The sequence below is a fragment of the Lissotriton helveticus genome, chromosome 9 (genome assembly GCF_964261635.1).
Source record: "Lissotriton helveticus chromosome 9, aLisHel1.1, whole genome shotgun sequence".
In the NCBI taxonomy this organism is placed as follows: domain Eukaryota; kingdom Metazoa; phylum Chordata; class Amphibia; order Caudata; family Salamandridae; genus Lissotriton; species Lissotriton helveticus.
Genome location: NC_136070.1, coordinates 395,961,444 through 395,987,003, shown reverse-complemented (window position 1 = coordinate 395,987,003; position 25,560 = coordinate 395,961,444). Strand labels below are relative to the sequence as shown.

At 43.3% G+C, this 25,560-nt stretch overlaps 1 protein-coding gene across 2 annotated transcripts in view; it reads left to right on the top strand.

Annotated features, from left to right (window-relative positions):
* Window positions 1-25,560, top strand: part of CCDC85C (coiled-coil domain containing 85C) — a 335,280-nt gene that overhangs the window by 243,741 nt on the left and 65,979 nt on the right. For both annotated transcript variants that reach the window (XM_078660143.1, XM_078660142.1), the window contains one exon: window positions 19,359-19,463. In XM_078660143.1, the coding sequence (XP_078516269.1) occupies window positions 19,359-19,463 (105 nt within the window). The remainder of the gene's footprint in view (window positions 1-19,358; window positions 19,464-25,560) is intronic.

Genomic DNA, 25,560 nt, shown 5'->3' with positions numbered 1-25,560 from the left:
AAATGGCTGCAATGGGAATTGATAGTGAGGGGGCTTTACTTAAAACATTAAGGAAGAGCCTGGAGTTATCCGAAGTAAGGCGGCCTTTAACAAAACCACATTGCTCTTTCCCGATGAGATGTGGTAGGAGCGGGTCGAGGCGAAGAGCTAATAATTTTGCAAAAATCTTATAGTCCACATTACCTAAAGATATAGGTCGATAATTTTTACAAAACTTAGGGTCTCTACCTTCTTTAGGGATAAGGCATATGGTAGCGTCCTGAAATGAGCCTTGGGCCAGTCCAGTAGAACAAAAAGACTGAAAAAGATATAGAAGTTTAGGTAAGAGGAGATCTGAAAAATGTAAGTAAAATTCAACTGGAAAGCCGTCGGGTCCTGGAGTCTTGCCTTTAGTGAGGGAGGATAAAGCAGTGGACAACTCAGAAATAGTGAGATCAGTATCAACGGCCGAAAAATTAAGGTGGGAGGTATCTGGTTTAGGTAGGTTATCAAAATAAGATTGAATAAGCTCTGGGGTGGGGGGGTTCTCAGGAGTATATAAAGATTCATAAAAAGAGTGAAATTGTTCTAAAATTTCTGCATCTGTATGAAGAAGAGTATTAGAGGGGGAATAGATAGTCAATATTAGTTCGTTCTTTACGCGATTTTAGATAGTTAGCCAATAATTTACCTGACTTATTGCGACCTCCATAGTATCGTGCACTGCTCCGGAGGAGAAAAGAGGAGGCTGAATCTGTAGTAAGTTTGTTAAAAGCAATCTTAGCCTTAAGAAGTTCAGGAGACATATGCTTAGGAGAGGAAGTATAGAATTGATGTTCTAGCGATTTAATGTGTGCAAGGGTAAGTTTACGCTTTTGAAGGAACTGTTTCTTCTTTTTAGAGACAAAATCAATAATAAAACCCCGGGCCGTGGCTTTGAAAGAATCCCAAAGAATATGAGGAGGGGTATCAGGTGTAGAGTTAAGTTGGAAAAATTCAGAAGCGAAAGAGCGAAAAGAGGAGGAAAAAAGAGGATCAGTAAGAAGAGAAGGGTTAAAGCGCCAACGAGAAGATTTAGGAGTAGGAGGAAGAAGGTCAAATACAGTAATAATAGGAGCATGGTCAGAGATAACAATAGGCTCAATAGAAGAGGATAGAAGGTGTTGAGATAGAGATGAAGATAGAAAAATGTAGTCCAAACGAGAGAAAGAAGCATGAGGAGGAGAGAAAAAGGAAAAGTCCAAAACATCCGGGTGAGTGAGTCTCCATGAGTCCACAAGATGCATCTGAGTGATGGTGTCAAGGAATTGCTTATGTGGTTTGTGAGGAGAAAAACGAACAGAAGATCTACGATCTAAAAAGGGGTCAATAATCTGATTGCAGTCTCCACCTAACAGGAAAGAATCATCCTTATATTGAATACATTTTGCTGTAATGGAGGACCAGAAAGAGGAGTCAAAGCATGTAGGACCATAAACATTGAACACAGTAATTGGGATAGCATTAATGAGTAGTTTAGCCAAAATCCAACGTCCCTCATCATCTTTTTCTTCTAGTAATACTTTACACTGAAGGCGTTTATGAATCAAAATAGCAACCCCGTTCTTTTTTTGAGAAGCAGGAGAGAATAAAACAGTTCCAACCCACAATCGCTTTAGTTTTAAGGATTCAATATCTGAGAGGTGAGTTTCTTGAATAAGAACAATATCTGGATTGTAAGAGGATAGGTGTGAGAGTACTCTTTGCCGTTTGATAGGGTGATTAAATCCTTTCACATTCCATGAAACAACTTTGAAGGTGAAAGAGTAGTAAAGTGATCAAAATTGAAAAATATAAAAACATACTGTACATTTAATAATTCAAAGCTCAGAAAGGTAATAACCATAAAGATCATCAAAGAGATAGAAGGAAGGATAGGTAGAGGATGAAAAAGAAAAGGGGAAGAGGGAGAGGGGTAGGGAAAGGGAAAGAAGATCAGCAAAAGAAGGAGAAGGAAGAAAAGAGAAGAGGCATAGGAGACAGTACAAATCCAAAGGGATGACTGTAATGAACATACCTGGAAGGGGAAGTACATACAGGGGGAAGGTGGGGAAATGGTGATGCGTAACAAGACGGACGCAGCAGGATCAGGAGCAGAACCACATCGAGACCCCACAAAAAGGAACAAAGGATGAAACAAGATGGTGAAGGGAACGTCCGATACACATATCCGTCTGGGGAAAAGAAAAGGAGAAATTGTTAACACATGGAACATGCTACATAAAATATAGATCCAGAATTTAGAAAGAGAAAGTAAGTATATATAAGATACGCAAAAAAAGAAGGGATATGAAAAAAGAAGACAAGCAAGATAAGAAAATTAAGATGAAGATAAAGAGTATAGAGAAGTACATGAAATTAGAGAGACGCTACTAGAAATAACAGGACATGGAGACAACAAAAGCCAGATTTCAGCCACTGTTCGGAGTAGAAGAGGAGGCGGCATCCATCCCTTCTTCATTCTGCAGTAAAAGAAAATTTCGTAGTTCATCAGGATCTTGAAATGACCAAGTCTTATTCCGGTAAGTGACTCTGAAAGTACAAGGGTGAAACAGGCCATATCTTGCTCCTAGAGATCGTAGAGAGGGACGCAGAGCTAGAAATTCCTTACGTCTGGAGGCAGTAACATTAGAGACATCTTGAGAAAAATAAACTCGTTGACCTTGCCAAGTCACTTGTTTTTTATTCCTCGCTGCTGAAAGAATCAAAAGGAGGTCTGTGTACTTCAAAAATAGGATGATGACTCCACGAGGTTTAGAAGAAGAATCCGTTCTTGCGCCTAATCTATGAGCCCTCTGTATACTAATGGATGTAGAGGGGGGCAAGTCCAAAAGTTTCGGCAGAAAAGTGGTAAAGAAAGACACTGGATTGTCACCCTCAAGATTTTCCGGCAAATTGTAAAGACGGAGGTTGTTTCTCCTATTGCGATTTTCCAAATCTTCTGTATGCTTTTGTAGAGAGAGGACAGTCTTTTCTAATGCTACAATACGTTGCGTGTTGGATTGAAACTCAGGGATGTGTTGTTCAACAGTAGAAAGCCGGGCATCCATGGTCTCCCACTTGTCCTTCAAAAGCTGCATATCCGTACTTGTTTTTTCAATAAAGGGACGCAGTGCTCGCAGTTCCTCCAAAATGAGATCAGTAGGAGAAGTTGAAGGGTTATCTTCTGGTGTAGGAGAGTTTTGTTTAAGGCGTTTGCCCGGTGTAGCAGGTGAAGAGGGCTTAGTAGCAGATGTATGAGCCAAAGATGTTTTTTGAGAAGACATTTTTGTAGAGCAATTCGATTTATGTGTACCAGATGAAGAACCCACCGGAGTATTCACCGAGGGTTAAAGACAAATTGAGGCTTACGCAGTCTCAGCATAGAAATGTCCTCTTGTGCTAATAATGAACCACAATTCACTGAGAGGTATATAAAGGTGCGTTTAAAATGTTCAGAAAGTCATTGGAATGTAAAGTAAGTGAAGCACCATAAAAAACAAGACGTTCAGAAGCAGAAGAAAAAATGAAGCTAGTTCTTGAAGAAACGCTTGTAATTTGTAGAAGAGAGCGTCAGGAAAGTAGAGTAAGAATATACTGGCGACTGAAAAAGAGAGGGTAGCTAAAATGGGAGCAAATAGAAGTGCGTCATGAAGTAGCTGAGGCGTAGGGGAAATGTCCGGAAAAGTCCCAAAAAATTAGCAAAACGCCATGAGGAGGAGCGTTAGGAGAGGCGCAGAGACTTAGAGCTGTTCAGAAATAAAAAGCAGCAGGTCTCAGAGGTGAAGCGCTATGTAAATGCGTTTGCGCAATTCCTCCTCAATGCAAAAAAAAGAAGAGAAACGTGGCAGGGAATCTCCACATAATAAATTTGCTCACCACTAAAGTCAGTGCAGCCAGGGCCGTTGGTGTCCAGTGACACGGTGTGTGGTGGCGAAGTGCGACGGTAGAAGGTCCGGGAGTTGAAGGAGCCTCAAAATGGCGGGTCCGTGAGGGGCTGTAGAAGCATCGCGGAGACGGGCGAGAAACGGCGCTTCAAGATCCGCAAAGCCGCTCCGCTCACTCCACTGAAGTTCCGCCAGCCAAATTCAGCAGCGGGGCTTAAGGACGGTCCCGTTCACATCGGGAAATACGCTGCGAGGTCTGTCGATGCGGCGGAGCTCCGTACCTAGCCGGCCATCTTGCGCGGCACCGAAGCCACGCCCCCATGTGTTTGGCTTCTAAAGTACATCAGTACTTATTCATTAGGTAGAGCTGTTTGTTCAATCGAGATGCCCTACTGCTTATTGTCAGGGGTGGTGTTTGGAGTATAAAAAGTATCCAAAGAGTTTGAGATGATCTTCAGAAGCATCCAAGACCAACATTTATCAAGGTTTATTAGTCATTCAGCCGGAGTTCTACATAGTTGGACCATGGAAGTTGCTCTAGCAAATGAAACGGATGTATGACGTTATAACGCATACTATTACTCCGCATACCATTACAACGCGACTTTTACTCCGCATACCGTTACAACGCATTGCGCCTTGGGGCGCTGGATAGTGGTAAGTATAATTTTCTATTCCAACACCAGTCCCCGTGGACACTAGGGAAGGTGTTGGATTGAAAATTAAACTTATTCCCTATCCTACAGCGCCCCCCAGCGCAATGCGTTGTAATGGTATGCGGAGTAAAAGTCGCGTTGTAATGGTAGTGCGGAGTAAAAAATGCGATTTAACAGGTGTATACCAAATGAAACACTACGCTGTTGCATGGACAGGACAGAATAAACTCAAGTAATACAGAATGAATCTCTGTGCTGAGAATGTTGCCTTTCTATAACAAACCATACACAAGAAAGTAATTGTTTTTTGAGTTAAAATAACACTGCACATTTCAAAAGTCTACATTCTCAATATATTGCCAATGTCTGGATGATCGTTACCTGCAAAGAGACCATCACTGTGGATCAAGATGATAGACTACTTACACAGGTGACTAATATACACTTTCATAATTATCGTTTGACTTATATTGATCAGTTGCTGTGCCCCCCCCCCCCTTTCACTATTACCATGGTCTATAATCAACAATAACAAACTTAAAGAGCGCATTGCAACTTCACATGAAATATCCCAGCTCTAAGATCCAGACTCCCGTGAAAGAAGAGCAAAGTTACCCCAAAAAGCAAATAGGCTTAAAGAGACAGGTTTTAATTTTGTTTTCAGAAAAGAGCTTCAGAAGGGGCCTGGTGGTTTGAAAGAGGCAGATAATTCCATATTTTGGGTGCCAGGTTGCTGAACGAGCTACCACCAACTCGAACTCCAATTTCTAGGTGGAACATAAGGTTAATTTAATGACCAAAGATAATGTGAGCCATTGTTGGATAGGGCCTTGTAGCAATAACAGAGGGCTTTAAAGTAAGTTTTCTGCTTAATCAGGAGACAATGCGGCTTGCTAAGCACAGCCCCAATGGAGGCACGTTTTTGGGAGAGTGAGCAATAAAAGTGCTGCAGCATTCTATACATGTTAAAGTCTGTTCATACGTGGGACACACCTAGGTAAAGGACATTACAGTAGTCCAGCCGGGACATAATTAGGGCTTGGACTACTGTTTTTTAGCAGACTGGCAAAAAGCAGAAGATTTTGTTGAGGGTTTTCCACAGCCCAAAATGTTTTCCTGCTAGTGCAGTGATTTGTCTGCCAAAGGAAAGTTTATCATCAAGCCAGATACCCAGGTTTTTTACCTTGGGCTTGGGCAGAGGTAGTGGTTCAAGGCTATTTGGTCACTAGGCAGTAGACCAGATATTGGGATGTTTACCTAGGATCAACACCTGTGTCTTCCCTGCATTCATTTTTAGATAGTTGGAGTCCATCCACGAGGTGAGTTCCGCAAGACAAAGAGAGGAAGCCATGAGACTGCTATTCTGTGAAAGATTGATGATAAGCGGAGTGTCATCAACATATGAGATGATGGTAAACCCAAAGTGTTTGATGACCTCAGCAGAGGTAAATATTAGTAAATATTAAAAAGAGTTGGACTCTGGGAGGAGCCCTGAGGCACTCCTTGCCACAGAGGGAACATCTTTGAGTGAAAAGGTTTTTGAGAAACATGAAAGGTGCATTCTTGCGAAAAGGAAGCAAACCATACAAGGCTGTGTGGCCAACAATGAAGCTCCAAAGTCTCTCAATCAGAATGTTGTGGGACTCTGTGTCAAAAGCGGCACTGATATCGAATATTAAAAATGCTGCAGAGTCACATGCATCCAAAATCTGGTGTATTTACTGAGCAGCAAAGCAGATTAAGTGCTATTGGAAGAGCGAAAGTACGATTGAGTCTTGTGTAGCAAGTCACTAGCCATAATAAAGTTGGACAGCTGCTTATTAATGTGCGTCTCGGTAATTTCAGATCATCAGATTCGATAGGATTAAGATTCTTAAAATTCAGCAGCTTGGAGCGAACTTCTAATGGGTCAGGCATGGAGAATCTCTGGCATAGCAGAAAAGGAGGCATTGTTGGTCGCCACTTTCTCGGAGAAAGGGCTAAAGCGTTGCAGCCTTCTTCTGATCGCAGGATGGAAGCTAAGACTTGGGACAGCGAGGTAAGTGATTTGACAATAGAGAACATTTCTCGAGAGGCCTTATGGGCAGATAGACTTTTCTTAGTATAGTAATCACGCTGAGGTTGATTATATGATGATGGTACATTTTAGGAGCTGCCAGGTAATCCGCTCTGCTGGCTGGATCATGAGCTCTGTGCCAAAGGTGCTCCAAGCACCTGCATTTATTTTTTAGCATCAGAAGTTCATCATTGAACCAGCACACTAAAGGCTTTTGTCTGCAAAATTCCTGTTTACAGGAGGAGGGATTTGGTCTAACAATCCACTAAATCCAGCCGTCCAAATATGCACTGGCCTTGTCAATACAATTGTCTAGAATGGGTTAACTATTTTCTAGCGCTTGGCTAAACCTCATAGATGTCACTTTAGACCACTGATGCGCCAACGTGGTAGCAGGATCACGGCTAGCGGGTACCTTATAAAATATGGGAATGGCAAGATGGTCAGACCAGATCAACAGGAGAGAACAGATCTCAAGGTGAGCATAATTGGAAAAAACAGGATCAAGAATGTACCCTAATCTGTGCATAGGAGTGAAAACTAGCTGAGAGTGTTGTAGACTAATAACACAAGAAACAGGAGGAGAGGGTCAAAGGGAGACACAAACCTGACAACTCTCAGCTTGCTTTCCTGCGTACATAGACCCAAGGTTAAGTAGTGTTGTAGACTATCCAAGCCTCCAATCAGCGCAGTGACATTGTTGAAGTGTAGGATGAAGTAACCTACCACCAAGAAATTAGAGTAACGGAGGGCCAAAGGAGATAAAATGTCAGCTAGAGAGGTGGCAAAGTTGGACACTGGACTGGGACGATGGTAAATCATAATAGTGGATGTTCACCCTTCATGGTAAAATAACCCGTCTCTTAAAAGGGGGCATGGCTATGGGCGTGACAACATGCCGAAAACCGGGAGGACAAATATAATCAACCTGGAGCCCATCAACTTCTGTCCCTACTGGAAGGCTTCCCCTCCAGACGGGAGTACTGTCAAACAAAAGTAAAACAAACGAAAATTGTGAGAAAAGTAAAACATAAAATGAGTAAAAACACTATGGGCTGCCTCGTCCAAGATGGCTCCCAGAGATAATGAAGCCAGATACCTCCACTCGGTATAGCCGCATGCAAGGATAAAAGCAGTAGAAGTGTTGCAACAGTGTAACAGCAGACTAGCAGCCAAGCGCTCCTCATGTGAGCTGAATCTATGAATTTCATGTCACCGGTTGCAGCCGCGGTAAGAGTGGTAGGGCCCGCTCTTACCTGCCGCGGCTGAGGTTGGTGCGCACAGCTGCCCTTTATTGAATTAGACTGCTTAATTTGAGAAGGTGCTTTCCGGTGCTTAGCACCGGCACCTAATCCTCAGCACAGGTGCTTATATCACCATGAAGGCAGCCTAGTTTTCCACAGAATCACAGGATGTTGAGCCATGATGAGACTTGAACCCGGTTCCCCAGCTCCAAAATCGGCAGGTCTAGCCATTAGGTCAAGTCCTCTCCAGAATAATAAGTGCTGGGGCTCTAGTCAGGAGGCAGTTTACACCAGCATATTTCTCCTGTTGGCGCTGCCTCCTGAGGAGAGCCCCAACACTTTTCATTTTACAAATTAACCACTGATTTTAGAGTCTCGTCTCTAAAATGTTTTTCTTTTTCTTCATTTTGTGATGCATTGACAAGTAAAAAGGCAACTTAAAATTCGGGGGTGTACACTATTTACCGTAATGGCACCACAGGGCCAACCCTGAATTCATGCAGTAGTTTAGCAGTCTCCCAGGCACCGGCTCAATGTGCTTACAGCAGAAGGAGTGCAAAACAAGCCTGCAGTGTGTCACACATGTCTCGTGTGACATAAGGCTGGTACTTGGAGGCAAAGATCACCTAAGCTTGCTTCCATACATTTCCAAAACACCGATGTGCACACCTTAAAAATCCTTCACATCAACAAAGTATTTTGGGTAGGATTCTTTAAAAAAAATAACCCTGAAAAACACAGCTTTCCAAACTTTTCATGTTGGTGACACATCTTTTTGTGAAATTTGTTTCAGGGACACGGTAACGCGAGCTAGCGCAGCGAGCTAGCCCGAATCACCCACAACCCCACACACACACAACCCCACACACACACAACCCCACACACACACCTCTCCACACACACACACCCCTCCACACACACACACACACACACACACACACACACACACACACACACACCCCACCCCACACACACACACATCCCCACACACACATCCCCACACACACATCCTCACACACACATCCCCACACACACATCCCCCCACAGACACAGCTACACACACACACCCACACACACACACCATACACACACCCCACACACAACCCCACACACAACCCCACACACACATCCCCACACACACATCCCCACACACATCCCCACACACACACAGCTACACACACACCCCCACACACACCCCCCCCACACACACCCACACACACCCCCCCACGCACAACCCCACACGCACAACCCCACACAAGAAACCCACACACACCCCTCCACACACACACAACCCACCACACCCCCACAACCGCACACACCCCCCACACATCCCCACACACCCCCACACACACCACCCCACACACACCCCACACACAACCCCACACACAACCCCACACACACCCCTCCACACACACACACAACCCACCCCACCCACACACAACCCACCCCACCCCCACAACCCCACACACACACCCCGCACACACACACAACCCCACACACACACCCCGCACACACACACACCCCGCACACACACACAACCCCACACACACACACATCCCCACACACACATCCCCACACACACATCCCCACACACACACCCCCACACACACCACCCCACACACCCCCACACCCCCACCCCCACACACATCCACCCCCAGATAATGTACGTATGTTTGTATGGATCTGAAGAAAACCCACATGGTTGGTAACAGAGCATGAACAGGAGATTTGCACATTTGTGATATTACATTTTATATATTTACAATCACGTTACATTCCACACATATTTACAATTTTATGCACAGTGACGTCAACTAATTTGCCCATAATCACACATTTTAAAGTCAAATTCCCTGGTTGAACACTTCCAGAACGCGGATCATAGCCCTGATGAACTTTGCTGGCTGATCATGGAAAAGGCCTCTCTGGGCCCAAGGTGTGGAAATATGGGGCGCATACTAGATGTGAGGGAATGCAAAGGCATGTCACTTCTTGACACCATCAATAATGGCCTTAATGAATCTGAAGTCAGCCATGCCCAACTAGCGTGTCTCTCGCATGAATGAGTAGCCACACACACGTGCATTGGTATTTTAGCAAATATTCACATAATACAGTACATTAACATCATCGTGATTTACCTACCTTTACTCTGATATGTAGACAAGATACAATGTTTTCCTCCCTGACTGTATTCATGTATTTTGAAATGCTAATAGTGTGTAATATAGCAAGTATTTCTGCACTTGTATTCGCTATGATTTTTTGCCTCCCTCCGTGGAGTGGATACAACTCAATGATGTAATTTATTTTGTAGCATTCTGGATGTAATCATATTTGTTACAGAATGCACATTGATAACACATGCTATGCAAACAAGAAACAACAGTTTCCTCCTTGACTACATCCCGACTGTATCCTTGTATTTTGACCGGTAGAAATGCTATTAATGCGTAGTATGGCAATTATTTCTGCACCAGCATTCGCTGTGTTTATATAATGGAACAATTTTTATAATCATTCGGTATGTAAATAAATTTTTAACACAATGAGCATTGTAAAACACGGCTTACACCCAAATAGCTGGATGTAATATCCCCCAGCCCCCCTCCGTCGTGTGTTGCAGCCGCGGCTCAGACGGCTCCTGGGCACACACACAGCCGCACCCGAGCACTTCACAGGTCTTTAAAAGACCACTTAACGTGCTAATAAGGCTTTGTTATTCATATTAGAGCCCCTGCAGCGCCACTCTGCCTGTTGCGAGGGTGATCTAAACAGCATGCTGATCGCTCGACACACCTACCCATGGGGCGCGACACAGTAACGTGTCGCGCCACACAGTTTGGAAAGCTGTGCTGAAAAAGATATCCATGCAGAAAGGGATTTTTTTCCCAGTAAGAGAAAAGCCACAACATCTATTTACCTAGATGGTCCACCTAGATCTGAATTCATCCTTCATAATTTATGCTGTCACCCCAGACACAACTTTAAAAAGCCCTCACTCTCACACTTACTTGGCTGACAATCGCATTGACTTCTTGTCATTTTGGATTAAATTGTAGGGACAACCCAACTACCTCCACAACACAACTCCCTGTATTCTGCATGGATTTTCCACCAGCAGCTCCAAGGATGACCGTCCGTGGAAAATAGCCCTTTATAGACACTTGTCTTAAAGTAAACGTGCTAGTTGTGATTGGCAGACAAGTCATGTGTATTATGAATTATAGCTTGTGTGTGTCCATATTCCTTACCAACTGACCAAGTTCTTATTGGAAGCATTCCTTACTGGCTGTCGCCCTGATAGTTCTTTGGAAATTCTCCTTGATAAGACTTTCTCTCCTCTTTTTCTTGAAACAAAACCTTGAAAGGTATGAAGAATGAATACCGTATCTTTGTCTTTACTGACTTTGGTATGCTAAAGCAGAAATGAAGCTGCTGTCCTCAAAAGGACACCATTTCCATTTAAAGAAGATGAACCTTTTTAGTTATAGTTTCTTGATGCAGTGAGGCTTTGTCGTGAAAGTGTGGGATTCTTGAAGTCGCAGAAGAAATACCCCATCACAGGGAGCACAGGGTGGCCTCCTCGGCATACTGGCAAATATTTGATGCCTTGCTCCCAACTTTAAGGCAAAGCTGTGTATACTGTCCAGAAATAACAAGTGTAAATAGCATTTAGTTTGAATCAATTGGATTGAAACCAAATAGTCTGAAAATACTAATTTTCACAGCCATGGACATTGGTGCGGGTCATTTGGTTCAAATTATAAGTTTAATATTATCTATAAACCAAACTCTACCTCTAATCACATTTTCCCCTAACCACAAGTCCCTCACCTCTAATGACTGACCATATCCCTAAAACATCCAACCTCATATCCTCTTACCCATAAACCCATACCTCCTTCTCTATCCCCGAACATCCAACCCCTGAGCCCTTACCACCAGTCCCTTATTTATTATTCCTTATTTACTACACAAAAATTCCTAATACATTATCCTTAACCCACTGCCCAGTCCCGTGACCTATCTTCTATTTTTCAGACATATTGTCCTTTTCAAAAATATTTTCTCATTAACTGTTTTTAAACCCATATGAGTTCAGCTGCATGTATGTAATTCAAACCAAATGTTTTGCACTACTTGCCAATTACCTGTCGGGCACAGAGATGCGCTTTTAGTAGTGTTTCTCCTTATTGAATGGCTCCTGTTGAGAACTTGTCTGCACCCAACAGTTTGCGCTTAACTCTGCCTGCAGAGGGAAGTAAGCCAGGGCTGCGGCTACAAGAGCCCTGAATGACGAAACCTGTAGGATCGCATGTGGGGTGACTACAGCACTTCAAAAGGCAACCACTCCAAGTAGCCGAATAAATTATTTATTTATTTATTTATTTATTTATTTGGGGCCATTTTTAGAGCGCGCAAATACCCGAGGGTGTCTCGGCGCTGTGTCAACAGAACTCTCCGTAGGAAAGGAAACTAGGCCTGGAATAGCCATGTTTTCAGATTTTTTCTGAACTTAAGCAGGGTAGGTGCACACTTAAGGTGGAGAGGGAGAGTATTCCACAGTCTAGCTGTGGCAACGGTGAAACGTTTGTCTCCCCAGTTAGCCCTTCTTGTGCGGGGGACTGTTAGCAGATGGGCAGAAGATGAACGCAGTGTTCTTTGCTGTTCAGGTGGACGAAAGGCTTGTTTTAGAAATAGGGGGCCCTGGTTATGAATGGCTTTGTACGCTATGCACAAGGCTTTAAATTTGATGCGGCTCCTTACCGGCAACCAATGCAGCTGTTGGATGTAGGGGGAGACAGATGCAAATTTAGGAATGCGTAGCAGGGTCCTAGCTGCTGCATTCTGTACAGTCTGTAATTTATTAAGGACCTTTTGTTGTGCATTTAGGAGTAAGGCATTACAATAGTCAGTCTTGGAGAAGACTAGCGTGCTGACTAAAGTTTTGCCTGCGGAAGATGGTAGGTACGGAATGAGTTTTTTGATTTTTTTTAAGGTGTGGAAGGCAGATGAGACCACTGAGTTTGCGTGCTGCTGGAAGGACAGTTTGTTGTCGAAGATGACCCCCAAGTTTCGTACCTTGATCACTGGTACTGGAGGTTGTCCCAGTTGTTGGGGCCACCATTGAGGAGACCAGGTTGGTTGTAGTCTCCCGAATGTCATCACTTCTGTTTTATCAGAATTTAATTTGAGGCAGTTTGATGACATCCAGGAGCTTATTGCTTCCATGCCAGATTGGAAGTTTGACGCTACTGTTTGGCCATCATCGAATACGGACAACACCAGCTGTGTGTCGTCTGCGTATGTAGTGAGAGAGATACCATGGGACTTGATGACCCTCGCTAAGTCAGACACATATATATTGAACAGTGTCGGGCTTAGCGAGGATCCCTGTGGTACCCCGCAAGGCAGGGAGAAGGTCTGGGAAGTGTATTGTCCCAGCTTCACCGTTTGTAGGCGGTTTGACAAGAATGAGGCCAGAAGCTCCTTAGCCTTGTCCCTTACTCCTATGGCCGCGACACGGTCGATCAGAGTGGCATGATCGACCGTGTCGAAGGCTGCGGACAGGTCTAAGAGTATGAGGATTGCAGCTCCTCCATTGTCCATAGTGGATCGAATCTCGTCCGCTGCCTTCAGGAGAGCTGTCTCTGTGCCATGTCCCTGACGGAACCCGAACTGGGTATCATCCAGTAAGTTGTTGTTGTGGATGTATGTTGCCAGTTGCTGGTTCATGATCTTTTCAAAGATTTTGGCCGGAAAAGGAAGGCATGCAATAGGCCTGTAGCTGGATGGAAGAGACGGGTCTAGACTGGGTTTTTTGAGTAGTGGCTTGATAATGGCTTCCTTCCATACTGAAGGGTAGGTGCCGGATGTGAACATTGCGTTGCAGATCGTAGTAAGTGACGGGGCAACAGCTTCTGGGATACGGTTGAGAACCGCAGGAGGGCATGGATCTAATGGGGATCCAGATTTGGTTCTGGCGATAAGGGGTTGAACCGTATCTTTCGTAATGTTTTCGAAGGCTGGGAAATTAGGAGAATTATTTGTCGTAGGGTGCTCGGTAGGGGATAAAGAAGGGTCAGGTGCAAAAGTGGAAAAAATGGCTCTGACCTTGTCTTCAAAAAATTTGGCCAGTGCATCTGAGAGGTCCTGCGATCCCTCTGAGGGGGGTGGGGGAGGATTGGACAGGTATGTTACTACCTGGAACAGTTTTCCTGATGAATTTTTAGCCTGGTTGATTTGGTTGGTATAGTAAGTGGTTTTCTCGGAAGTGATCAGTTTTTTATAGATGGAAAGGGCGTTTTTGTAGCTGATCTTGTCTGCGTTATTATAGTGTCGACGCCATTGTCTTTCTAAGTTCCTGCAATATTGGCGCTGCAATCTGAGTGATTCCGAGAACCAAGGGGCTGAATGATGCTTTCTGTTCCTGTTAGATGTTTTTGTGGGGGCTAGTTTGTTACAGGCTGCGTTCAGGATGTTTAAGTAGGTGGCTGACGCAGCTACAGGGTCTTGCTTGTTTAGCGGAGGGCTGTCCCGTATGATCTCAGTGAGCTGGTCGATATTAATGTTTTTCCAGTCTCTGAATTTTATTGGTCCAGAAGTAGTCTGGGAGGGTGGACAAGGAGTAATGGGGACTGAAAAACAAACTGCCGAATGGTCTGTCCAAGTTAGAGGAAGAACATTATTGATTGTAATATCTCTATCGTTGGTGAATAGGCCGTCTAAGGTATGCCCTGCTGAGTGGGTAGGTGATTTGACAATTTGTAGGAGGTCTACTGACTCCATGTCACCTAATAATGTTCCTGTATCAAGGTCATCATGAGATTCGAGATGAAAATTGAAGTCACCTAATACGGTGAAGTGTTGGGCTCCAATAGACATCTCAATGATTTTGTCTACATTTGAGAGAAATTTAGATCTGGATCCTGGGGGGCGAATTAGCACTTCAGAGAACATTGAAGGACGAGTAGAGCGCCCTCCTCCTTCTATGGCATCTAAAGGCTGCTCTTGCTGCAGAAACGAGTACTCCTCGCAATGTATGAAACCACACTCTAGGCACCTTGCACTAGTGTAGTTAAAAAGATAGTTACAAAGTTTGAATGATTACAAACCTATTTTTTTAAAAATAAACTGATAATTGATGCAGCCTATCCGTGCATAACACGGCGAATAAGCGATTGTTTTAACCAGCTCACTGATGCTAATTTTTTTAACTTTGAATGAAAGCCTGTGTTTTGCTGCCCTTGGACTTAACATTTGATCTATATTGGTTGCACAAAGTATGTATGATAATAATAAATACATTATATTTACAAAGCGCCTGGATACACCCAACGGTGTGTCCCCGCGCTAGAATAGAGACCCCCAAAGGAAGAAGAAAAAACAGAGTACAGCCTAAGCTAAGAGAATAGAGGACTACTGAGGGGGCATACAGGAGGTCCCAAATTAGAGTTGAAATAACCAGGTTTTTAGTTGCTTTCGAAAATTGCTTTCAGTAGGTTCAGCTCTCAAAGTCAATGGCAGAGCATTCCACTTTTATGAGCAGATATTTATACCCACTGACCTGCATTTGCCTACTTTAGTGCTGGAAAAAAGTGTACATTTTATATTTTTTGTTCCTTTTTCATTTGGAAAAACATTGTGCTGTGCTTCTAAAGGAAACACTAAAGTGTGGGTCATTGATCAGTGGCGCTGGCAATGCTGCTTTCCATAACTTATAAAGATGTGATGCAATTTATCAGCAATGTTTAGAGAGGATGCTCCTGCTGTTAATGAAATCTCGGAAATTAATGTCATAGCATTTAGCAAATGAGCTATGACATTCAGCACTAACAATTTGTGTTGTGATAGCTCATGCTAATGTGAAATATCATCGAGAACTATCCAGTAGCGGCTGATATCTGAGGAGAGAGTCAAGTTGGGGGGGCGGGGGGGCGACAATAAAAGTTGTAAAAAAGATTTTGCCTGCAGCCCACCGTATTGCCGGTTTTCCACTCCTCTTGTGGTTCCACTGCAGGCACAGGCGCCCAGCCTCCCCTACAGCCAATCCTGAAGCTGCTCTCATGCACGAGAGCAGCTTCAAGATTGGCCTGAGTGCTGAGGATTTGTACTCCCAGGGAGACTAGGAGCCTGTGCTTTGCTATCTCCAACCCATCAACGCAGCTCAGGTTGGAGAGAACTTCACTGCACATGATGCTTTGGCCGGCCTGAGCCGGTCAGTTAAACGGCCAGCCAAACCGTGATGCGCACTGATAACAGTGCACTACCACTCCCTTCAATGCTATCATCCCCTAGCCCAGACTCCAAGACTCGGCCCGGAAACAAAATAAAACGATAATAAGCCAAAGTTCATTATTTAAAAAAAAAAATGTTCTAATGCTGCTGGTGGGGCGAGGGGACGCACTCCTCGCCCATATCAGAGGAGCCCCCGCTTCAACTATCATTTCCAGAGGTTGCAATCTGGTATTTGGCACAAATGTACTTCAGTGGGAAGCGGCAACTGTTACCTGGCTCAAAAGCTTGACTTATCAGGAGGTGGTAGATCATCAAGAAGTGCAAATTCTCTCCTATTGAAACCTCAGACCTTTCGCAAAAAGAGAACGAGGCACAGAGCCTTCTCGGGCTCTGCACCGAAGATCTGTAACTTCCTCCCACTGGAAGTCCGCAGAAACCCCCACTCGGCTGCTTTCAAACATGAAGTCAAAATTAGTTCTGCCTTCAATGAGTATAGATTGTCTGCTTTCTCAAAAATCCATACTTCACTCCTTTTGGTCTAACAATTGAAAAGTGCAGGGTTGTATGTTACACACCCTTAAGCATTGTTTGTTCTCATCCGGGTACATTGTTATCATTCGATTTTGTTATTCTATGTTACCCTCTCGTATCTCCCCTCTTAATATGTTCTTCCCTTTTATGATGTGAATCGCTCTGATACCTTTCGAGGTTATGTTTGCGCTATACAAATAATACAAATAAACGGTCCCCTTTTGGGCAGATGGGTGCTGTTATAATGTGGTATACATGCTTTGCTGTATCTGTAAAGGTCAGTGCATCACATTGTGATAAGATAGCCAACCATTAGACATGGGAAATGTGGAGCTTCTCAAATGACTGAAATCAGAATATGATGGGAAGTGAGAGGAGTCCTGTAACTGGGACGGTGCATATTTTTGCATGGCAGTTATTCAGAAGATAAGACAATGGGAAATAAATAACTTTGCAGAAATAACATTTTTTGTCTAATGCCTTAGCAAGGGTCAAAGACTTGTTTTTCTGTTTTTAGTGTCAGCAGTTTATCCACAAGACAGTGTTGCCTCTTTTCCCGCATATTCTAAGGTTGGCCACTGGCCTTCCAGTGGAATTTGGAAAAAACACACTTAACCTTGGCACACTTATCTGGCTTCAGAATGTGAACCCACACCACATTTTAATCTCTGTCACAATGCATCACATTATTATTGAATCTCTTTTACTGACCATCCTTGTACTTCTCATTCTGTCTCTATCATGACCTGTTGCCCCTGAAATCTTGAATAATGAGAATGTTGCACATGAATTCTTGAGCTCTCAGATCGTCTTCTGTCCATAACATCTTTGACGATCTTCCAAAAAAAAGGTAACAACATACAAAAATCCATAATTGTTTACCATTCTTCACCAACTGTTTATTCCCAGTCTTTTATCTACCATAATCTTTTTTCGCTAATGTCACCAATGTGATCACAAATATGAAATGTGCTTTCTACCTAGACAAACCAATAGGCTTGTACTACTACTCTTTCCTAAACCTTTGCAATGTTACAGCTTAACAATGCCTCAATCTAGCCTTATAGCCCACCGTAGCGGGCTATACGGGCTATTAAAGGCCCGTTCCAGCGTTAAAGGCCCACTCCAGCGTTCGGCGAGGGCCTTTGACAAGGGAGCAGGACTTTAGCTATGCAGGACTACAAGGCTAGCCTCTCGGAGCCCGAGGGTGTTTAAATCCCCTCGGGCTCCGAGAGGCCTTTGTAAAACAACATTGGAATGTTGCTTTGCGGGCTTTTACCGTCCCGTAGAAGCTCGGAGCACTCTATTGTCTTCAATGGAGTGCTCCACATTCCAATGTTCCAATAGAGACTATTGCCATTGACTTCATTGCTCAGCCCATCAAATGTCCACATGAATGCACAGTGAAAACTGCAAGCTCTTCTCAACTTGGGGTCTTCCTAATGTTAGTCTGCTTGTTACCAGGCGCAATTAGTCATTTAAGTGCGTGTGGAAGTGTAGAGGACATGCTGTGGAATTACTGAGAATGAGGTGATCCACATAGTGATCCAGAAGTTCCTCTTCAGGAAAGACTAATCCCAAATGCTCATTGCAAATGCATGGGTGAATCTTTTTTGATATACAGAATTGCAGGCGCTTGCTCCGTATTCATGTCGACTCCAGGTGCCAATTTGTTGCTCTCATGGGTAGGGCTGAGCCAGATTCCTCAAGGATTCTAGGAACCCATGTCTGCTTGAAACCTTTCAATCACATTTTTTATGCATGTTTAAATGGTTATACTTCTTTTTTTATTGGCGCTCGTCTGGTAATGTTATATGACTTCCATATTGTACCAAGCAAAACCCACACTTCCGAAAGAGTTGTATGGTAATTGTTACTGTTTAAAACCATGACAAATGTTGCAACTATTGCTTCCTATTGTGGCTCTGCAGATTATCAGGGTTAAATCGCCTGCATCCAAGGATCTATCATGGGATAGTAGTCTTTCCACTTTCCATCTGCCAGGGCTCAGTGCTTAATTTGTAAATGAATGAGTGCTAATGCCCAAAGCTCTGCTTTGAAGAGCATGGCCAGTGCTATTAAGTATTAGTTTGCCGAATAGCAATGGTGTGTGACTTGAATCCACCTCATGCCTCGTTAATCCACCACGAGGCACTCCCTGCCTATCTATCGCACTCATGCTTTCTTCCTTTATGACAGTTTTTCCTGTCTTTCTCTTCCTCCTTCTTTCCCCTTTGTGTGTTTTTCACTCTCTTGCCATCGGTAATGTCTGATGATGAATAATGAGTGCCAATCTCCCAAAAAATGAGCGCCAGTGGGCGCAGAGGCAATCACAAGCCTAAATGAAGTACTTCCTGCAATGGAAGTGATTAAGCAGCGATCTGTCGATGGGATGCCTGAAGTGAGCTAGAAGATCATGCACGCACACCCTCACTCTCTCCTGCACTTAATCTGCCTTTCTTTCTTTCCCGCGGCGAGTATTCTGTGCAGAAAAATCAAACTACCTTATTTCTTTGCTATTTAAACATTGTCCTTGGGGTTTGTCCCTTAACTCTGTTTAAGATTAAAAGAACCATTGTTAATTCATTGAGCAGCTTGACTGGTGTGCTCCTTTCTAAAGCACTGCCTGTGGAAGCTACAGGTTGCATGCCATCTGCTTACAAGGAGCATGTTGTGGAGACAGAACTGTTCATTCCAGTTAATTGTCTTGCTCACAGTTTTCTTGTTTACCACTTTGTCTTTGCAGCACTCCAGCTCTGGGGACCTGAGGAATTTACGAAAAGGCTTATCCCCGTACCACTCCGAAACACAACTCTCGTCACTGCCGCTGTACCCGGACCCAGTCCAAAATGTAAGACCTATGAGGGATATTTTAATCTCCATTTTCTGAAACAATGATATGATAACAAAAAGCAAATCTAAGCAAGAAGATATTCCACAATTCACTATATCCACCACTAATATTGCTTTCTCTTGTATCATTTCAACATCGTATCATATGCAGATGACACACAACTTATGTTGGCCTTTCAACAGCTTAATGACACAGTGGTTGGCGATTTTCAGGGCTATTTCATTGCTGTTGCAGACTGGATGTACAATAGCTGTCAACAACTTAATTCTGATAAATCAGAAATTGTAGTGTTGGTACTCCTTCTCCAGTTGATGCTATGAGACATTGGCCTCCTGAGCTGGGGCGAGCACCCACCCCCCTAAACTGTTGTCATAAATCTGGTGATGTTAATGGATATTGCTCTATCTTTCAAACCCCAGGTGTTGACCACTGCCACCACCTGTTTGGACATTCTAAAATTATTAAGAATGTTCTTAGAATACTTCACCCTAGTTACCTGTAAGGGTATTGTACATGCATTAATTACTTCCAGATTAGTTTATGCTAATAAACTCTATCTGAGAGCTCCTCAGGACCTGCTCACCCGGCTTCAGCATGTCCAGAATGCCGCAGCTCGGTTTGTACTGACTATTCCAAAAAGACACTCTATTAGGCACGGCCCAAAACAGCTTCATTGTTGCCGGCTAAATCTAGAATCAAATTGAAAAAATATGGCTACACACAGAGCCTTCTATCAGATCGGCCCTAGGTACATCCTGGACAAGCTAAAAAAATATATTTTTCCTAGGGCACTCCGGTAGCCCAATCATAATCTGCTGTGCGTCCCTAAAGTGTGGAAAGCTAGATCTGGTGGTAGATCTTTTTCAGCTCCCAGTCTCTGGAATGCTCTACCACTGTACCATTGATATATCGCTAGTGAAAGCCCAGCCAAAGACCTTTTTGTTTCAAGAAGCATCATTCTGTTCCTACTGCCATCACCGTTAAAACGCCAGGACAATTCTAATGAAGCGACAGATGCGCTACATACATTTTTCTTCATTCATGAATTAATTTACTATTGGTCATTGTCTGGTGGAACATGCCTATACTGGCAGTCACTTCTGCTTCAATACATAAACATGTTTCTTTATTTGTAAAAAAAAAAAGCTTGAAATGCATTTTAATTTGACTTAATATAAAGTAATACCCTTTTTCCATACATATGGTCTCAATAATTTTAAGCTCACAGGCAAACCGGGGTTCTTCATGATGTATGCACAGTGAACCATGGATGGCAATTATTGAACCTTGTTTTTGACCATGTATTAGACTGGGTAACTACTCTCTTCAATAAATAGAAAATTACCTTGAAATACAATGCCACTTTTCCCATAGCACATCTGTACATGGGGAATATTAGCGGCACAGAACTAGGTGTGTCAGGGGCTATGTCACTGGTATGTGCTCCACATAAAAGTGAGAAGAAACATACCTGAAATAAGTATGTACCACGGTATTTGGAAAGAAAAGTAACTCAAGTAATCTGTCATAAAAAACTTGAGCAGAGTATGGTGACAACTGTGTGTAGACCAAAGAGAGCTCTGAAGATTGTGAGATGTAAGCTGATAGAGCGAATGCTAGATTTTGAACATTTTGAAGACACTGTATTTGTGTTTAATCACCACTTCATTTCTATTGTATATTTAAGTGCTTGTCTTTCTATTTGTTATCCTTTCTTCATTCTACTAAATGTATTAGTTATCCTTCTTACCTGTCTTTTGAACACAGACAAACCTATGTGATGCCCACTTCGTTCCATGTTTGTGTTATCATTGAAAGTTTCGATTTTTTAAAGAATATTTTGGTAAACTCATACCTTCATATTCCCAGCACTGGCACATAAAGGAACAGAGGGGCCGATTCACAGAAGTAAACTAAGACAAAATCCTAAACTTACTACCATTTTGGTATTCACAGAAGGCACTTACTCATTTTGGTATTCACAAAAGGCTTTTACTCATTTTGGTATTCACAGAAGTTAGGAGTCCTAACTTTAGGACTCCTAAATGCCTTCTGTGAATACCGAAAGTCTTAAAGTTAGGATTTTTCTCAGTTTAGGGGTAGTAAAGTTAGGACTCCTAACTTTAGGACTGCACCAAGTGAATCTATGGTTTCAGGATACACCATGGAACCAGCCACGGCCGGTAGTAGGTGTAACTGCAGGGCGGTGACGTGGGGAGGGGGAGGGGCGGGGTGGGGGGTAGTAATGTATGGATTACGGACTTTAACAGGTAAGTAAACATATAAATAAATAAAACTAATTTTGTTGCGCGCACTGCATCACATTTGGTGATGCAGTGCACACAACTAAATTTGTTTTATTTATTTATATGTTTACTTACCTGTTAAAGTCTGTAATCCATACATTACTACCCCCCACCCTGCCCTCCCCCTCCCCAAGTCACCACCCTGCAGTTACACCTACTACCGGCCGTGGCTGCCTGGAACTGACTTGCCAGTTGAGAAAGATGCTGAAATCCTAGCTACTCACCATGCAGTATCCTTAGTATTTGTCAACGTGGAGGATTTTGGGGGTCTGGCCCGCTTTCGTGCAATGTAGAGCCCCTGCAAACTTTGTAACAAAACATTCATTCTTTTCATAATGCTGTGCATAAGCACAGTCTGTTTTCACTGTGCTATCATATTTGTATTGTTAAAGGTTACAACTGGTGATGCTTGGTTCAAATCAGTACAAATACAAAACTTTACACCACAATAACATTTTCTGGCCGATTGACAATGATTTTTCTGTGAGCAGATGTGACTTACCCCTGATTTGTTAGGAGGTACTACTAAATTTACAATGGTAAATTTGCATGTTCATTCTAAACAATTTGGGAATCAGATATTCTGTGTCTGTGGAGACTGTAGATCAGTGATACTCAAAGTACGGCCCGGGGCCCACTTGCGGCCCTCTTGACATGCGGCTTCCCTAGTGAACAGCAGCATGAGCTGCTGTTTAGTTGCTGAGCTCAGTCAGAATTTGTTTTTAAATAAACGGTCAATCATTTCTTAACGTCCAAATAAATGATTTCCCATTTATTTAAAATTTCTTAGACCTCCTCACACAATCCTTGACCTACCCACACCCCCTACCTTGCTGGCATCAGTGTGTCATTTGGACCCACCACAGACAATACTTTGTGGCCCCTGGGCACATGTTGCGTGTACCCCTGCTGTAGAAGAATTGTAATATCACCAAGGGCATGGCAGGGGGTAAAGACAACATGCATTTTCACAGTCAAGGAAAGTGTGGTCTAAATTAGGGAGTCCAGGTGATCAGTATATGAGAAGGGACCCTAAACAAGCATTTGACCCTGAATACGACCTTAAAAGAGGAGGCGAAGAGATCAGACTCAAAGCTAAAAAATGAAATAGATGTTCTGGTCAGGTAGGCAACTAATGCATTGAGATAGAAATGAGTTCTCAGAGTTGCTCCGCTGCACAGAGGACACTCTGTTAGCAGATTTGTTCCAGGCCAGTGAATTAGCCGCAATGCTCTGAATCAGTGAAGGCATCAATTGGGATGGACATAAAAGCTCATTTGGCAGGATACTCCTATTTTATGCTGATGGGAACACAAAGATGATTGTATGTGGTAATGAAGTAGGTCAAAGAGAGCAGCGGACAGTGGCTGAGCTAGTGCAGAATGAAGAGGGGCAGAACTGGTGCAAAGATTTAGCCTGCTGCTAGGGTTGCTGCCTTGCTTCATGAGGACTCTGCAGTGTTTCCAGTCCTGGGTTTGTCAGTTCAAGGGACGCAATCTAGACTAAAACTGTAGAACTCATTAGGTTAGTGAATTGAAACCCACGGAACGAGCTAGGTAGTTGAAACCGAGCCAGCCCTTTCTGCACTCAATACATTACAAACCTGCCCATTGGCAATGAACCTGCAATAGCCTCCTTCATGGGTGGTCCATCTCATGACTCTAAGCCCAAGCCTTGCGAAAAGTGCTAGTTATTTAAATATCTCACTCAACTGGATCGCTTGGAAATGCTAAATATAGTTCAAATAAAAGATCAGGTTTTCATTTTCTAAAAATCAATCTTTTCGCCGATCATCTGGGATGAACCAGGCACAGTTCAGCTTCGTTTGGCATGGTGCCAGCGAGGGCAGTTTGCCTCACTTGGATATCCCTTAATATAGCCTTATAGCCCACCGAAGTGGGCTATACCGGCTATTAAAGGCCCGCTCCAGCGTTAAAGGCACGAGCCGAAGGCTATAAGGCTATTAGAACATTCTGCCACTAGAGGGCAGAATGTTCTCACAAATATAACAAAGCCTCAGGGAGCGCGAGGGGATTTAAATCCCCTCAGGCTCCCTGAAGCCTTTGTTTACAGCCACAGCTGTGAACAAAGAAACATTGGAATGTTGGAGCTCTGGGCTTATACCAGTCATTATAAGCCCGGAGCTACTCCATTGTTTTCAATGGAACTTCCAATGTTCTACTAGATATTGAAAACTGTCCTGTGCACACACATCTGCTCACTCAGCAGTGAACTTCTGATAACATGTTTTTATCCGTTTTGAAAAAGGAAGATCAGGCCGAAGATGTTGTGAAAGACATTTTTGCCAACACTAGCTCCGCTTCTGCTGAGATAGGTAAGGATTTGAAGGCTATTTAAAGTTCCAGAGACCTGTGATAGCCGTGAAGACGCACTGCCGGCAGTGCTTCTGGGAAAGTGAAGAGAGGGTCCCTACAGGACCCCTGATGCAGGAGCGAGACTGCAGTGCATCTTATTACAAGCTGGATCAGGCTTAATGGAACACGGATCATTCACCTCGGTGCATTTCATCCGCTGAGATATGACAACAGTAATTTAATAATGATATTTCTTCTGGCAGTCGGGCTCCTTTCTATTAAAATGCTGTCTCTCGTGGCTAGAACATACTAAAATCAATTGGGTCTGATAGAAAAAGTGATTCAAACGACTGCCTAATTTACTTGGAGCCCTGAACATTTAATCAGTATCAATGCATGCTATTGTAATGCTTTTACCGCGGCTTAGAAGAGATGGATTAGGTCTGAAGGCGGATCAGAGCACGGTAGTGACTAATTTGTCTCACGTTCCTTCTGTTTTTGTGTTGTCCTTGTGCATCTTCTTGCTACTTTACTCTTTATTGCTAGTTGCTGCTGAGGGATCTGCAGCAACCATAGTGGAATGGTGCAGGCTCGCTGCCAGGGGCGCAGGTGGACCCTCTGTCGTCCGTGTTTCTTCAAGGCATTTGGGGTGTGGGGAATCTAAAATAAATACGTATTGGCAAACCAATAGGTGGTGTTGGCTACCAGCTTTTTGGCTTCATCAAAGTTTGCTTTGTATTGTCATGGTTGTTGAAAAACCTTGTTGGGTTAGTTGGTGGAAAAAACAATCTTTAAATAAACTAAATGCCTAAAAGCAACAATATATTTTTCGTTTCAAAAAGTACACACTGCCACAGTACTCCCTGGCATTTAAGGGAACTACTTTGCGTGTGGATGTGTCCCTTTTGAAAGGGAAGATTGCCATCACTCACAGCGAAGTTTGCGAATGCCTCATGTAGGCTAACCCATTAAGCCATACTGCAGTGGTTCAATACATACAAATCGTGATGCAGGCAATATAAACAAAAAGACTTACTGAAGATTTGTTTTTACAAGACAATGTAATACAGGCCATACACCTAAAGAATATAATCTGATGTGAAGAAATTGATCCGAAGGGTACCCAGCGTGACAGGTCTGTAAACATAGTTGCATTGGAGATTCATCTTATTTTGATGTATTGAATTTGTAGGAGAAAGCTCTGCCAAGTGAACAGGTCTTGCACCTACCAGAGATGTATACTGATGCCACACCTTGATCAGACATTGTCATGCAATTTACATACATCCAAATTAGATGAAACTCCAGGCCACTGCATTATCAACCCAGCCTGCCTGTCAAGCACCTTTTTGACCCATTCCTCCACATCACACTCTGGACTCTTTAGCATTAACTGCAAAAGTGTGGATTCAATTGGAGAATTTTCTTGACCCTATAAGTACCAGGGCCCCACCTTAAACAACAATAGGATTC